Source organism: Vitis vinifera, chromosome 15 (assembly GCF_030704535.1).
Source record: "Vitis vinifera cultivar Pinot Noir 40024 chromosome 15, ASM3070453v1".
In the NCBI taxonomy this organism is placed as follows: domain Eukaryota; kingdom Viridiplantae; phylum Streptophyta; class Magnoliopsida; order Vitales; family Vitaceae; genus Vitis; species Vitis vinifera.
In genome coordinates, this window is record NC_081819.1 from 15,240,909 (window position 1) to 15,258,941 (window position 18,033).

Genomic DNA, 18,033 nt, shown 5'->3' on the forward strand with positions numbered 1-18,033 from the left:
ATAGGTCTTGCTTTAGTGGGAATTTTAAACTCATCAAAAATTTGAATGTAGGGTAAACTTATCTCATGTTTCTTTTGGGACCAAAAAATATTTGGAAGATCAGAACAAATTTCTTTTTGAAAAAGATCGTGAATCTCTTTTATTTTCTTTTGAACTTTATTTTCTAGAAGTTGTTCTTCAACCTTTTTATATTGAATTTGTTTTGATAGAAAATTTATATGAGCTTGTTTTCTTTGAATTAAATTTATTCTTTTATTTATTGAATCACTTTGGACTTGATGTATTTCCTTTTTAGTTAATGGATATATAAAAGGAAAAAATATGGTGTTTCCTAATATTGTAGTTTTGACACCTTCATCATTTACTTGAAAAGAGTAAAGTAATGTAATAAAAGGGGTTCCTAAGATTAAAGGTTCAGTCATATTTTGTACTAATATAAATTGAGTTCTAAAACAATAATTATTTTGACATATATGAACATTTTGAAGTTTAAACTCAATCTCTAATTTTCCTTTATTTGCATCAAAAAGTTCTTGTCATGTTTTTTCATAATATTTAATAGGAATTAATCCTTCTTGAATACAATTCATATCGGCTCCTGAGTCTATTAATGCTACTATTTCCATTTCAAAATCTTCAACTATGATTTTTACATTTGTATACCATCTTTGAAAATCTATTTTTGATATTGTATTTATAAATGATTCTATAGGGGTTTGTTTATTAAGTATTATTATTCCTGAATCTTGATTATCAGATGTTTCAGCAAAATCTTGTTTATATTATATTATATTTTTTATTTGTTCATTTTCTTATTTTAATTAATCTATTTGCTTTTTTATTTTTTGTATTTCTTCTTTCAAGTCTTCAATAGTTATAGGTTTTTGAATATTTTTGAATCTATTAAAAATTTCATCCATTGAGTTTTATGTAGGTTTAATTGATTAGAGAAAATATTTGACTCAAACTTTTCTTCAAAAAGAGGAATTTCTGAAACAAAGTTTGACATAGTTTTTAGTTGATTTTCTATTTGATTCAATTTTCCATCTAACTTTGAATTATTAAATTTTATATGATGACTATATGATGATGCAGATGATGATGCAAGTGAATCTTTTTATCTCATATGAAGAACTTTCTAAATTAAATGTAGAACAATTTGATGCAGATGCAGAACTAGTATTAGACCTAAGAGATCGAAGAATTAGTTCTATTTAATTTCCTTATAATATTACTCATTGTTACAAAAAATAATCACAAACTATTATATGAATATTATATAATTAACTTATTTTCTATGAAATTATTGTATATTTATATATAATGCAAAAGTTTTTAAAATATTTTTAATTTTTTAATTATTAATTATAATACTCTAAAAAATTTATTAAAAACATTTTAAATTTTTTTTCTTAATTTTACGAACAAGTAAATTTTTTTGTACTTGGGTACTAAATTTTCATTTGTTATAATATTTAATTATTAGTGAAGATGTTTTAAAATAGTTATAAAAAAATGTTAAATTTAGAAAATAGTTGCACAATAAATAAAAAATTAGAAATTGAAAATAGTATAAAAGTAAAAATAATATGACAAAGATTCACAAAAATACCTTCATCATATTATTTTTGTGTTTATACTATTTTTAATTTTAATCTTTTTATCATATAACTATTTTCTTAATTTACTATTTCTTTCATAATCATTTCAAAAATGATCACTATAATTACATAAAAAAATTAATATTAAAATATAACATATTTTACATATAATTTGTTATAAAAAATTATATTTTCTTTTATATATATATATATATATATATATATATATATATATATATATATAACAACATATTTTAAAAATTTTAATCCAAACAAAAATTAATAAAAATCTAAAATAGATTTAAATATAAAATAAAAACCATGGTTTTAAGGCTTTCTAATCATAAATTTTTTTCTCCTATTCAATGTGATATCTTCCTTTATCTGAAGTTGGATCACAATCACCCCTCATTCGAGCATCACAGGTCGATATGTTACTTCAAATTTAATTTATTTATTTTAATTCTATATAAAATTAATTAATTTAAAAAGTTATAATTTTCTAATTAAGTGTTTGTTTGAATATATTTTTTATTTTTATTTTTTAAAATTAAAAATATTTGTAACTTGCATTTAAAATATAGTAACTCTTACTTAAGATTTATGGATTTATCTTATGTTCTTAAAATTATTTTTGGAAAATTTTAAATTTAAGATAGTAAGATTTTATTAATATTTCAATTTTTAAATAATTTTTTAAAATTCATTATCTTTTAAAGATGAACATTTAAAGGTTGTTATATTTTATCAATTGGACTGCAATTTAAATATGAAAAACAATTTCAAAATTCAATTTAACGTCTCTCTAAAAATGACAACTTTTTTACTGTAGATATGAACACGAACGTTAACATCAAACAAACATAATTAAATCTTGATATTAAAAAATTCTTAAAAAAAGAAAACTCACAACACCTTCGTTTTATTTTATATTTAATTTTACAGAAAAAAAAAAAAAAAAAAAAGGAAGCGTGACTCCGTTAGCTGATCTTCTTCGTACTACGAGTTCACCCATAGTTGATGCAATTGGAACACATCTTCTACATTTTCTGTAGCCGCCTCCATTTCAGCCGTCGATTCCACGTCGCCCTTTGTACGCTTGAGGGCTGCTGCCGCCGCGGCCGACAATGACGGCTGCGGAGAGCGGCGCTTGGTGGTGATTCTCACCGGCTCTGGATCGCCAGACCCAATCCGCAGAGGAAAATTGAGGATCGCGCGAGAGCCGCGTATCCGGAAGGCGGCTCGGTCGTAAGCCAGCGCAGCGTCCTCCGCAGTCTCGTAGGTCCCCAGCCACACTCTGGCGCCGTTCTTCGCCGGATCCCTTATCTCCGCCGCGTATTTCCCCCACGGCCTACGCCGTACTCCTCTGTACCTCCTCAACTTCTCCGGCCCCGCGGCCTCCTGGGGCTCTGCCTTCGCCTCCCCTACGACTCCACTGGCGGCAGCAGCATCCAATACCGGCTGATTCTCCCTGTTTTCAGTGAAGGTGGGAGTAGTGGCGGAATACGCCGGAGCATTGGCAGAGAATGGGTGAGGAAGGACGGAATCCTCAAGAAGATAACTGCGAACGGATTCAAGAAAAGCGACATCAGAGTCGAAAGTGGTGTGGCCGTACATTTTCTTCTTCCTAACAAATTAATCACAGGAGAGCTTGGAAAAATTTGAATGGGAGTGAAAGTCGATGGGATGGAAGGAGGGCTTTCATGGTTTATATAGGAGAAAGAGAGAAAGAGAGAGAATCTACTGGTTCATGCATTCTTCTCTAACTTCTACGTACCTTCACTCCCGTCATATCATCGCACACGTATGCAAACGTCACTAACTTTATCGCACGTGTCTTCAACATTTTTTTTGGTCGTTTTTCTTAGAAAGGCTGACGGCTCCCTTCGCCAACATGGTACTACTCGTTCAACGCTTGGTACTTCCTTTTAACATATTTTTAATTCTAGGTTTGAAAACGACAACCTCATTTTTTTCATTATGGTAATGGCGGTCAACTATCAACATTGATCAATCTGCAACGTTGAATTGGTCAATGATCACCATATATCATATTCCTCAAAAATTAATTTATGCATCTCCATTAGAGAGTACTACTTCTCTTTTTTATTTTTGTTTTTAATTTCATTTTTGATTCCTTTAGTAGTTGTTTTAAATGTCTTGAAGAGAGAAGTGATTTAATATCATATAGCTATTATTTTAAATAAAAATAAATGAATATGTAATTATTAGCATTTTAAAATATTTAGGAAAATTAAGTTTATAGTAGTGGATGACTATCAATTATCATGTATTATATGGTTGCAGAAAATATCTGATATATATATATATATATATATATAAAATATTATATAAAATATTTTTTAAATTTATGTATGATTATAATTGGATTTCTTATCAAATAAGAAAAGTCAATCGAAATATATCTATAAATATTCAAGGTTGACGAATGAAAAAAAATTTATGAGAAATGCTTCAAAGTAGTATACATGGTGGGCTATATATAATGGATAGAAATTTGACACATGATGAGGAGGGTGTAGGTGTAGGTGTAGGTGTGAGGAATTATGTTGAAACCTTGTATATCTTAAACCTTGTTAGCTTTTATGTATGATTTGTTTTAGTTTTTATGTTTTAGCCTTCACATTGACCAAATCCTTTATGAAGTTCATAAAAAAAAAGTCGGCATGTAAGGAATCTTGACCGGTTCAATAACTTTTTAGGAAACACTTAGAGATTGTTTAGTAACTATTTTTAAGAATAATTTTTTATTCTCTAGAAAAAAAGAAAAAAAAAACTACAACTTTTAACAACGAAAAATTGTTTTATGTTCTTAAAAATAGAAAATATGGTATTTTTAGATAACACATTTTAGTTGTTTTATGTTATTTTTACTTAATTTTTTAGAGTTGTTTTAAAAAATAATTATACAAATATGTAAAATAATTAAAAATAAAATACTATATATAAAAATTGATTTTAAAATATTAAAAATATTTTAGATTTCCAAAAATAATTTTGTACTACAAAATATTAAAGAATTATTTTCAAAAACTATTCTTAAAAATTGTTTTTTAAAACTATTTTTTAAGACAGTTAACAAACAAACCCTTATGTTTTATTTTTTTTATTTAATTATTTTTTATTTTACTTTTATTGTATACACGTCAAAACAAGAAAGTTGGGACTAAAATTGCACACTACATATTTGAAAACATTTTAAACAATTCTAAAAAAAAAAAATAGTTTTTTGTGCACCAATATTTAAAGTAGTTATCAATTGTTTTTCATAAAAAAAAATTTGTTTGAGAATTCAAATATGAAAAATAATTTTTTTAACTTATTTTCCATGAAATTATTATATGCTTGTATATAATATATAAGTATTTAAAATATTTTCAATTATTACTCAAGACACTATAAATAACAATTAAAAAACATATTGAATTTAATACAAAAAAAAAAAAAAACTTATTTTCTTAAAAAAAGTTAAAATTATTATTATTTTTAAATCCATCTAATAAATTTATTAAATTAAAAAACTATTTTCTGTTTACCAAACAAATATTACTTTTGGATGGTTGTTCCAATCAAGCTTAAAGAGAGTGATTTCATGAACTTTATTATACAAAATAAAATAAATTTTTTAATATATAAAATAATTTTTTTTTATATTTAATCATTTATATTAATTTTCTCTTGATCTTAATTTTTGAATTTAGGCAAAAATTTGTCGTTAATAATTTATATTATTTTTGTCTTAATTTTATTAAAAATTAAAATTTATGTATATTAAAATTGTGAACGAATCAACACAACCCTTAAAAAAAAGGGTACTATTCTTTTACGAAAAAAGTAACACTAGATGTATTAAAAGCACTACTAAAGAAGAGTATTATATCCTCCCATTATGATGATACTCTTAACACACTTCTGTATTACTTTTTTTATAAAAGAGTTGATGCCTTCTTTTCCAAGGTTGTATGGATGTGTGTGCAATTTTAATATACACAAATTTTAATGTTTAATAAAATTTTAAAAAAATTAATATAAATTATTAAATACACTTTTTTTTTATTATAAAAAAACATATTTTGTTTTATATATTCAAATGTTTAATAAAGAAAAATGTTATAACCACAACTAAGTTTTTATTTCTTTAATTAAAAATATTAAACATTTTAACTAAGAAAAAAGTTAAAATTAAGTTAGATCCATCAACAAAAAGCCAAAATCATAATATTGACTCTCATTTTCATAAATATATATATATATATATATATATATATATATATATATATATATATATATATATATATATAATAATGTAATAACATTTATAAAACAAATGAATATTTTTTAATAGGAATATAAAAAATCTTATATTTTAAATCTTTAAATTTGTTTATTACATATATTTTTTATATTAAATTTGTTTTTATTAATTATTTATTATATATTATCATTTTATGTTTAAAATGTTTATAAATAATTAAAATAAATGCATATGAAAAGATGAAATTATGAAAAAAAAAATTGAAATTTAAAAAAAAATCGACGAAGCCAACACATTAAAAAAAGCAAAAAGATGGCCCAAAAAAAGGAAAAAGGGAAAATTATTAATTATGTGGGATGGTCGGTTAACACATGTTAATTTTTTTTCTTTTTCAAAAAAAGGATAACCATGGTGGTTGGTGGTAGAAAGAGAGGAGGCTCGGAGGGTAATCTTGGCATATTTATGATTTTTAGTATTAAAAAACATGTTTTAAGAATTATTTTATACAAAATGCATGCACTTTAAAAATGGTAATAATAAAAATTTACAAAAATTTAATATTTTTTAAATAGTGCATGTTTATAACATTCTTTGTATAGATTTTAAATTAAATAGTCAAAGTCAAAAGATTCCCCTCCAATCAATATGTGAATAATCATATATTCCTTATTTTAACGCAATTACTTTTCTCTTTATTAAGGTTTAATTAAAAGTTAATTATTCCATTAGAAATATTAAATTTATTTTTTATTTAGAATAAATGAGAAAATTGGGAAATAGTTTATGAGAGTTTTAAAACTACCAAAAAATTACCATTATTAAAAAAAAAAAAAAAAGTTTTTTTTTTTAATTATCTCTCTGAGCGAAAATTCTCTCATTGAAAAATGAGAGAGAGATATTTTGGTTTCTCTCTCTTTGAAAACTAAGAAAACATATTTCTTTCTCTTTTTGGATAACAAAAGAGTAAAGATATAATTCTTCTAAAAAAACAAAAATGTTATCTTTTGAAATTATTCATAGTTTTCTTCGTGAAATAAAGGTTAAGATTTTTATGAGAAACGAATGATTTTTATATTTGTAATTTCGTTCATAACTTGAGATGATAAATTTGAGTAATGAGACAACTAATGGACATTTCAGAAGGTAATCGAAGATCTTATTATTCATTAGGAATAAATTCACATATATCCCGTCTCACTCAAAATAAAAGAATATTTGATAAAATTTGAAATGGAAATGGAAATAGACATAAAAGTGTATTTGATCAAATGGTAAAAAGAAAGAAAGTGAAATTAACTCACATTACATTTATTTTATTTTATTTTAAATTTTACCCATCACGAGTTAAAATAAATAAATATTTGAAAGTATGAGTCGGTTAGTTGCTTGATCATCTTCTTCATACTATGAGTTCACCCATAGTTGATGCAGTTGGAACACATCTACTACATTTTCTGTGGACGCATCCACTTCAGCCGTCCAATCCACGTCGCACTTTCTACGCTTGAGGGCTGCTGCTGCCGCCGCCGCCGCCGACAATGACGGCTGCAGAGAGCGGCGCCTGGGGGTGATTCTCACAGGCTCTGGCTCACCAGACCCAACCCGCAGAGGAAAATTGAGGAGCGCGCGAGAGCCGCGTATCCTGAAGGCGGCTCGGTCGTAAGCCAGCGCGGCGTCCTCCGCAGTCTCGTACGTCCCCAGCCACACTCTGGCGCCGTTCTTCGCCGGATCCCTTATCTCCGCCGCGTACTTCCCCCACGGCCTACGCCGCACTCCTCTGTACCTCCTCCACTCCTCCGGCGCCGCGGCCTCCTGGGGCTCTGCCTTCGCCTCCCCTACGACTCCACTGGCGGCAGCAGCGTCCAATACCGGCGGATTCTCCCAGTTTTCAGTGAAGGTGGGAGTAGTGGTGGAATACGCCGGAGCATTGGCAGAGAATGGGTAAGGAAGGTCGGAATCCTCGAGAAGATAACGGCGAACGGATTCAAGAAGAGCGAAATCAGAGTCGAAAGTGGTGTAGCCGTGCATTTTCTTCTTCCTAACAAATTAATTACAGGAGAGCTTGGATAATTTGAATGGGAGTGAAAGTTGATGGGATGGGAGGAGGGCTTTCATAGTTTATATATAGGAGAGACTCAGAGAGAGAGAGAGAATCTACTGGTTCATGTATTCTTCGCTTTTCTCCATTTTTTATTCTAAAAATTTTCTTGTGAGTTCTACGTACCTTCACTCCACTCAAATCATCACAATATCCAATGCACGTGTGAATAAATTTAGCACGTGTCTGTAATTTTAATTTTTAATTTTTAATTTTTAATTTTTAATTTTCATATAATTTTATATATTATCAATAGACATGGGCATGAGATAATGTCCTCGTACCCTGTGAGCTCCATATTTGAACACGTGATTTTTTTTTTTCCAAATTCTAGGTTTGAAAAGGACAAACTTATTTTAATATCCTAATGGGGGCAACGGTCAACTGTCAACATTGATCAATCTCCAACATTAGATTACTTCATGATCATCATAGATTATATTCCTCACAAATTAATTTATGCATCTACATCCAACTTAAATATTTAGGAAAATTAAATGCATAGTAGGTGGATGGATATCAATGATCATGTATTTATAGATGGTGGTAGAAAATATTTGGTAATTATTGGATGGCAAAAGAACATGAAATCTCAATTACGTAATTGAAATGAAATTAACATAAAAGAAACAAAACCTATATGGTTTCACATTGACAGACTCTATCTATGAACTTCATAAGAGATTAGCTCCTTAGGAATCTTTACCCATTTAATAATGTTTCGAGGAAACTATTTTTATTGAAAAAATTAGGTCTCAAAGAATGGGATTAAACTAGAATTGATCAAGTCTAAAATAAAAGAAATTTGAATTAGGACATTTATTAGATTTTTGTAAAGTGTGACGAACTGTCGTTAAAGTAGATCCGTTCTTTTTTAGTATTAAATTTAGTATAGTAGAGAATTGACATTCTACCTTTAAAATTTAATAGTTAAAAACCTTGCTTTAGGTGCACGCCTTCAATAAAGAATAATATAACTCGAACTTTAGAAATTCCTCTAGATGACATAAGGGTGCTTTTTGGGTATCAAACTCGGTATAATAAGGGACCAATGTTTTAGTTCTAGAATTTAATAATCAAAAATCTTGTTTTAGGTGTACACCTTCAACAAAGAATAATACAACTTAAACTTAAGAAATTCCTAGGGTAATTGGATGCAATAAAGGGTTACATTCAAAAGCCATAAAATTTTAAATTTCAAAAATATAAATGGGCTAATGAAACTAATGAATTTCATATGTTATAGAATGAAGGACGCATATTAAGATCCTCTCGAGTAACCGTTTTTAAAAGTAGTTTTCTATTTTTTAGAATAAAAAAAACTGAAAAAAAACTTTTGGTAATAAAAAACTGTTTTATGTTTTTTTTTATATATTATTATCAAAAAATAGAAAATAGGGTGTTTTCAAAAAATATCTTTTAATTATTTTCAGTTTTTTTTTAAAACTATTTTAAAGAATAATTATACAAACATATATAATAATTAAAAATAAAAATATGAACATAAAAATTATTTTTAAAATATATTTAAAAACATGTTTAAAATAATTTTAGGTTCCATTTTGTTCTACAAAACAATAGAAAACTATTTTCAAAAATAATTAGCAAACAAGACATAAGGGTTTTTTGCTTGACCTCCCACTAAAATTATACTTGGACCTTTAGGTATATGAGACTCCAACTCATCTCACCACAAATACACAGGGTAAGAAAGTGAGAGACAGCATATATACCCACTGAGAGGTGTTATCCCTTTCCAATGTGGGATTGCCACCTTACCTTTTTTTTTTTTTTTTCATTTTAAAACACATTTCACACACACTCTTCTCTTATTTTATTTTTATTTTTATTTATTTTTAAACATTTTTTCCTTATGCACTAAGGCAATCAAATAAAGAGCAAATTCCATAAAACATATTTGAAAAGAAAATCTTAATCAGTTTTCAAAAAACATTTTTTATGAATAATTATTAAAAAACAATTATCAATTGTTTTCATTAACAAAATTTTACTTAAAAATTCAAATATAAAAAATAGGTTTTTAATTTTTTTTTCTATCAAGTTGTTATATACTCATGTGCAATACAATTTTTTTTAAAATATTTTCAATATTTTAATTGTTACTTAAAACAATCTATAAAAAAATAATTAAAAAATCTAAAAAACAACCTATTTTTTAAAAAATAAAAGTTCAAAAAGAGGTTTTTTTAAAAAAAAAAATCAAAAGTCTACTTTGAGGTTTTTAGAAAATTATTTTCTATTTTGAAGAATAAATGCACTTTTGAATTGTTTTTTCATTTAAGCTCGGGTAGAGCAATGGAATTTGGAAAAGCCTTATATAAGTAAAAAAAAACGAAAATTTCAAGATATATCGTTTATATTTCGTGTGTGGAATCTGTCGGTGGGATGAACACGACACGAAACATGGAGCAGAAAAATCGAACGAGTGACTTTTCCAAACAAATGGGAAAAAAATCGCCAAAGAAAAATCAAATGAGTGAACGGGCGGCTTTTCCCAAAAAAATGGGCAAAAAATCGAACGATGAACGAGCGACTTTTCCAGAAAAAGGCAAATTCTCGGATAAATCGGAGATATATCGGTAAATTCCGATATTTCGGCGAAAATTCTGTCGAAACTTGCGTGACAAAGCCCATAAATTGGAGGTAAATCGGCAAAAGATAAAAAAAATCGACGACTTATCGGGGGAGAGATTTGACTTTAATCTAACGGCTTGTATTTGGACCGAGTGATCCAATGGCTAGACTTGCACCTATGTTTTTGTAAGTATAATCTAACAGTAAAAAAAACGATCAAGGGTCAAAATTCAATCTGGCGCTTGATCCCAAATCCACCACCTGGGATTGCATCCGTATTTTTGGAAAGGACTTTCTTATCCTCTTAATTATTTTTTTGGAAAAAGTGTGATTTGATTCACTGATATAAAAATATATAGAAAAAAGAATTTTAAATATTTAAATTAGTATTATCTTTCTCTATTTAAAAATAATTTAAAATACATACATTTTTTTAACAAGTCCAATTATTCCTAAAAATATCATTTTACTTGTCATATGATTCAAATAAATTGACAATTAGACTCCTTCATATAGATGTTTCATTTCTTTAAGATATTTTAATTTATTATTATTATTATTATTATTATTATTATTATTATTATTATTATATTTTATTATTTATGATTTTTTTTTTCTCTAGAAACATTATAAAGTAAGAATTTGAAGAAAAAAAAAGAGTTTATTCTAAAAATAAATTCATATCCTTGATAATAAATAAATCAATAATAAATTTGTGTTTGAAAAAATAAAGACTATGCTTAAATGAGAAAAACACCCAAGAGGGGGTGAATTGGGTGAATTGCTTTTAAGAGAGTTGGTAGCGCCTGAAGTCCTACAAGTGGTATCAGAGTGGAGGTCACAAGTTCAAACCCAAGGGTGTCGCTATGGGGAGATTATTGACAAATCGGAGGGTTGGTCGCGTCCATCAACTGGGTGAATGCGCTATAAGGTTAGGGTATATTAATAATTGTTTTAATATAATAATGAATAAAATTTGTTGGAAGAGTTTTTCAGATATCAAATGTTTTATAATATGATTGTACTTTGATATATAGTATAAAAATAAATAAATAAATAAATAAATATTTTATATTAAATAAATTAATCATAATTAAAATAATTATATAGTACTAAATTTATTATTTATTATTTATTATTTAATAAACAACCTTATAACTTTTTGAATTGGTAATTATGATTAAATAGGATTTGTTTGACAATATTTATTCTTAAAATTTTAGGAAATAAAAAAATATATATATTAATCCTATTTAAATAGGATTTTTTTGCACAATATTTTCTAAACTTTTAAGAAACTAAAATAAGAATCATACGAGGTGTTTATTTCTAAAGGGAAAAAAAGAATCTCAAATAATAACATAATGATAATAATAATAAAATATCTAAAAGGAATGAGAACATTTATATAAATGAGTCTAATTGTCATTTGATTTGAATGACATGACAAGTAATAAGGTATTTTTGGGAATAATTTAATGACATGTCATAGACCCCCTTGGGAGCAGGGTTTTTTTTTTTTTTATTTCTTACCACCCCGAGTTTGAGTTGTATGGGCGGCGGGGACAAAACTGGCAGCCAAAGAAGGTTGCTAATGAAGGAGCCGTTCTTGGGCAGCCAAAGAGAAAAAAAAAAAAAAAAACAGCCGCTTGAAAATGGGGGCAATTGAACAGAAGGTGGTGGGTGACAGAGGTGACGGGGAGATATTTTCATTGGCTTAGGGAGTAAGCTAGAGGTGAGAACTTGGAGAAAAAGCTAGTAGAACAGGGGGGGAAGAGATTTTTCTTTTGGGTTTTTGGAAAGGAATGAGGGTTTTGGATACGAAGGAATTCGAATCAAGGAGACACCCCAGGTACGTTCTCAAATGATGTATTTCCTCATTTTTGGATGATTTTTGGCTTGGTGTCTATGTTGTTTTTTTGGGTCATTCATGCATTTACGCTACTGGCTCTTACTCTGTTTCCTTGATTTGTTTTGAAAAACTGGTGAGGTTCTCTTTATCATATCCATTATGAGGCGTCTAGGATTGTTGTTTGCACTTTTGCTTTGGATTTGCTTGAGAATTTTTCCACCAGTATGAGCCTAGGAATCGATCCTGAGATGTGGATTCATTGGGATTCTATTTTCCATGTTTTTCATCTTCCTCCATTCTCTGCTTTACCTTCACTGTTTGCTTTTGCTCAAAGAGACACTCTAGTTTTCTAGTGAGTTTTTCACAAATGTTTTACATGGATTGAGATTTTTGGGAGGCCAAAAAGTGGGTAAGCTCTGTGCCAGAGGAGGTTCTCAAGGGATGCCAATGAAAAGAGTAGAGGACTTGAGAAGAGAAAGAGATAACAATGAGAGGAAAAGGTCTAGGGTCTCACAGAAAGAGAGAACAAGGGAGCTTTTTGGCATGTCGATTGCATTTCTTTTCGTTCAAGAAACTGTTGAGGGGGTGGTTGCGGCAGTGAAAAGGCTCAAAGATGTGTCTATATCCGAAAAGGAATTTAGGGAGAAGGTCGAAACTGCAGGACCAATAGATCATGAGAATTTGGTCCCACTCAGGGCTAATTACTATAGCAAGGATGAGAAGCTTATTATATATGGTTATATGCCAATTGGAAGCCTGTCTGCACTTCCACATGGGAATAGAGGGGTTAGTATGACTCTACCAATTTGGGAAGCTAGGTCTGGCATTGCCCTTGGAGCCACCCGAGGGATTGCTTATATCCACTCATGGGGTTCCGCAAGTCCCCATGGAGACATTAAGTCATCAAATATCCTTCTCACTAAATCCTGTGAAGGCCAAGTTTCTGACTTTGGCCTTGCTCATCTAGTTGGGCCCATTGCCATTCCTAACCGTGTTGTTGGCTACTGTGCACTAGAGGCGACAGATGCTCGTAAAGTCTCTAAAAAAAAAGTCGATGCCTACAACTTTGGTGTATGGCTTTTAGAACTGCTTACATGAAAGGCTCCCACACATGCCCTCTTAAATGAGGAAGGAGTGGACTTTCCAAGATGGGTCCAGTCTGTGGTTCAAGAAGAGTGGACAGCCGAGGTGTTTGACCTTGAGCTCCTTAGGTACCAGAACGTTGAGAAGGAGATGGTTCAACTCTTACAGCTCCTTGATTGTGCTGCTCACCTCTTCATACCTATTTTCTAATACCCGTCATCCCTCATGTTCACCACTCCTCATACCCACCACCACCAAACCCTTATTTCTCTCACAAACTCATGCACCATCATGCCTACTACCCGTATCCAATACCCATCCCACCACTTCCTTTCATCAATACCATAACCCGTTACCTTCCCGTCCTTCATACCCCTCCATACTCATCTTTATTTTTTTCATACCCACCAAACCTGTGCACTGTCCCCAGCACTACATTCTCTCTCATGGCATTTCCAACGTTAAAGAAGAACCACAGGTCCACACTTGCGCTGCAACAGTTCTACGCAAGCGACCCCTTCGCCATCGCCTTTGACGACTCCTTCCTTGTTCGCGCTCGTGATGATGTCATCTAAATCGTGGACTCCTCCAATACTTCGACCAAATGAAGCGAAGGGTCAGTCAGACCAAAACCTACGCGATATCGGGACTCTTCTAACACAACGCCTCCTGCAACGGTTTCCACCTAGCTGAATTCTGTGACGACTCGATGGTGCCAACCTGGTTCATGATATTGAGTGATTCGGAGACAGCTAAGAGGATTCTGGGCAGCTTGGTTTCTACCGACCGGCGGATGAAGGAGTCGGCATGTGAGTTTTTGTTCCATAGAGCAATGGGTTTTGCTCCATTCAGGGCATACTGGAGAAGTCTAAGGAGGATTTCAGCCACTCATTTGTTTAGTCCGAGGGGAATCAGTGTTTTTGGGGAGTTTCGGAGGATTATTGGGTTGAAAATGTTGGATGAGATTAGGGCTTCAATAGAGGAGGAAGGTGAGGTGAATGTGAAGAAAGTGTTGCATTTCGAGTCTTCGAACAATGTGATGATGAGTGTGTTTGGTGGACGCTACAGAACGGTTCGCAAATATATGGCTTTAATGTCTTTGGTAGCCTGAAAAGCCAAGTCCTATACCGAGTTTACAACCTGATAAGCAAATGCATTCCCTTGTAGTTATGCCATTGTCCTTAGCCGCACAGAATTTCCTTCCAAATGTTGTCCTATGTGTAGGGACCCCTCCTCCGATGACACGTGGCGCGCACCTCTACCCGGATCGACCCTGGCCGCCCCCCCAAGAGGACGCGTGGCGCCCACCTCTATCCAGGTCCCCTAGAGAGGAGCACACGGCACCCACAAGCATAATGCCCGGATGATAACATATCCTATCCGGATATATTGTCCGGATCATTGACCGAAGTAAGCGAGCCTTACTGAGTCATCCCCGACAGCCTGACACAGCCCATTGTCCGGATCATTGACCGAAGTAAGCAAGCCTTACTGAGTCATCCTCGACAGCTTGACACAGCCCACGTTCCGCCGCTTGCAGAGCGAAAGGACAGGAGCGATGGCAAGTCGCCACCACGATCTCTGACAGTCGTCTGTAGGGTGATGATGACCCTGTCACCACCTAGAGCCATCATGACGAGTCAAAAAGTCTTTCCACCATTAAAGAGGGAGGCCGAGCTTCTGACACTATATAAAAGGACCTTCACACAAGAAGGAAGGTAAGCTTGCTATCCTTGAAAAAGGCCGACAGATTAATCTCTGGAGTCATGGCTAACAAAACTATCGGAGGGTGTGTCCGGACATCCTGTCCGGATATCTTTTGCAAGGTCGACTGAGCCAGAACTCGATATTGGTTGAAGGCGCGCGTCCACTTGGTAGCTACGTGGATCCCTGGGACGCGAGGCATCAACACTATGTACCTGGAGCCCTACTCCGTTCATCATGCCCCTATTCCTTCTTATTCCTTGGAGCAACCTGGACCCGAGTTCCTATGTGGTTGGTGATAGGAATGCTTGTTTATGGATTCCATGGGCGAAGACGCAACTCACTACAGGATGTGATTTATGTACTAGCAATCGACGAGGATGAAACCTATGAAAGCTTTTCAAACTGCTCAAAAGGCTCGGGTGCGGTGATACCGACATTGTGTATCAACAATTCGGAATTTGCCTCATGTTCTGGGTGGTATTCTCAACTCGAATGCCACGTATATGATCATATGTGGCATGAAGGCACAACATCTTCATGTACAACAACGAAATTCAACAGTGTTGAGGACGACTAAGATTTTAAAGGTCCGTTCTAAGGTGAAATGCACCCATTATCCAGGTTTGCCAAATCATCCTAAACATCCTACTGCTAAGCGATAGATGACTGGTTTTGGTGGGCTTTTAGTTTTGAGGTTGATGGAGACTTAACTACCACCATCAAGTTTGTTGATGCATTGAAAATCCCTTGCTTTATGCCACCTCACACATCCTTGGGACCTACTCTTGCATGTCATGCATGGCCACCCTTGGTAGGCCATCTTTAGGACACATGTGACTCATCTTCTAAAGCTTCATGCATGCCTTTTAGAAAGAAGAAACCAATTTTCAAAAAAAGAAAAAATCTTGTTTCCAAATGGTTTTAATTCTTTAATTTTTCTCTCTTGATTTTAAATAAATCCAGTTTTGATAAATCAATTCCTACCACTTTCCATTGGGCATGCATTCTTTATTTTATTTATTTCTTTATTATTATTATTATTATTATCAAATAATTCTTTAAAATTCCGATTTCCAAATTTAATTCTCAATTTTTGAAATTCCAATTTTCCAATTTCTGGATTTAATTTCCAATTTCCAAAATTCCAATTTTCACATTTATTTATTTATTATCATTATTATCATTATTATTATTATTATCATCATCAAATAATTCTTCAAAATTCCGATTTCCAAATTTAATTCTCAATTTCTGAAATTCCAATTTTCCAATTTTCGAATTTAATTTCCAATTTTCAAAACTCCAATTTTCACATTTATTTATTTAATCATCATTATTTTCGTTATTATTTTATTTATTTTAAAAAATTCCATCTGCAAACGAATCTTCAAAATTTCGATTTCCAAATTTAATTTCCAATTTCCAAAATTCCAATTTTCGCATTTATTTATTTAATCATCATTATTTTTGTTATTATTATTTTATTTATTTATTTTAAAAAAAATTCCATCTTCAAATAACTTCCAAGATTCCAATTTCCATAATTTATTTTTCATAGCTCAAATTCTCAAATAATTTGCATAATTCTAATTTCTTTCAAATTTAATCGTCAAAATTCCAATTCTTAAATCTAATTTTTAAAACTCCAATTATCAAATAATTTGCTAATTTCTTTCAAAATTAATCCCCAAAATTCCAATTCTTAAATTTAATTCACAAGACTCAAATTTTCAAATAATTTTCGAGATTCAAATTTTTAAATAAATTTTAAAAATTCGGTTTTCTCTCGAATAATTTTAATTCCACTCTGGTTTTTAAATAATCTTATATTTTTCTTGATTTTACATAAGCAAGAATGATTTCTTCATAATTCTAAAACAATGGAATTTGTGAGATTGATTCATGCAAGATAAATTGGGTTTTGGTGGGACCCAACATATGTAATTTCCTCACTGATTGATTGATTGCTATGCTTGATTGGTTTGTCTCACTCTATGACATGCATGCGATTATTCTGTATTTGTGCATTAATCTTGTCTCTTATGATAACGCTCAACTTGTGATTAAGGTACGTCTCGAACCCAATTGTGTTTATTGATTTATTTATTATCATGCATGTCTCGCTTTCACACATTTGATCACTGTTCGATATCCATGTTTAATTAATCAATTGTCATACTCGTTTCATCTTATTAGTAGAGATTCGTTTTTAAGAACTTAGAGGGGTGTTACGGTCTTTACCGTACCTTTCCGATAAGTAACCTGACCCCCAAACTCAGATTTGGTTTTTCACAGACCACGCTTTTCCACGTCAGGAGTCACACTTAGGGTTTTTCTTTCTTATTTTGTTTTCCCTTTAAAAATAAAACAAAAATAAGTAGCAACTCCAAGTCATTTTTCTTAATAAATAAATAGTTTTCAAATAAAAAGTGAGTTCGTCATCGAGTGGGAGCGCATGAGTAAAAATGTAGGGTCCACATATGTATTTCAAATTATTTTTAAATAGATAAATATAATACTAATTTAAAATTTTTGAGATTTTTTTCCATATATTTTCATATTAGTGAATCAAATATTTTTTTTTATAATTTATCTTTTTTTTTAACTTTATATTACCCTTTTATTTTATATTATCCTTTTATTTTTAATTATTTTTCATATTTATCTCATTAATTCTATTTAAAAATTTTACTATTGCTTCACTTTTAAATTTTTTATATTTATTCTTTTAATTTTATTTAATTTTGAATGTTTTTATTTTAAAATATTAAAATATAAAGTTATTCGAAAATTGCTAAAATAAAAAAATAATGAAGTTTCA

The 18,033-nt window shown here is 30.7% G+C and overlaps 3 protein-coding genes across 3 annotated transcripts; 1 reads left to right on the forward strand and 2 right to left on the reverse strand.

Annotated features, from left to right (window-relative positions):
- Positions 1 to 2,522: 2,522 nt before the first annotated feature.
- On the reverse strand, positions 2,523 to 3,259 carry LOC100253112 (ethylene-responsive transcription factor 2). The gene has a single exon (XM_002271458.2). The coding sequence runs from the start codon at positions 3,216 to 3,218 to the stop codon at positions 2,601 to 2,603; it is 618 nt and encodes a 205-aa protein (XP_002271494.1). The 5' UTR covers positions 3,219 to 3,259; the 3' UTR covers positions 2,523 to 2,600.
- A 3,936-nt stretch (positions 3,260 to 7,195) lies between these two features.
- Positions 7,196 to 7,944, reverse strand: LOC100247982 (ethylene-responsive transcription factor 2). Its single transcript, XM_002271485.3, has one exon. It carries the CDS (start codon positions 7,903 to 7,905, stop codon positions 7,282 to 7,284), a length of 624 nt encoding a protein of 207 aa, XP_002271521.1. The 5' UTR covers positions 7,906 to 7,944; the 3' UTR covers positions 7,196 to 7,281.
- Positions 7,945 to 12,869: 4,925 nt separating this feature from the next.
- LOC100242681 (probable inactive receptor kinase At1g48480) lies at positions 12,870 to 14,080 on the forward strand. Its single transcript, XM_010663160.1, has 3 exons — positions 12,870 to 13,457; positions 13,524 to 13,658; positions 13,973 to 14,080. Exons 1-3 carry the CDS (start codon positions 12,870 to 12,872, stop codon positions 14,078 to 14,080), a joined length of 831 nt encoding a protein of 276 aa, XP_010661462.1.
- Positions 14,081 to 18,033: the final 3,953 nt, after the last annotated feature.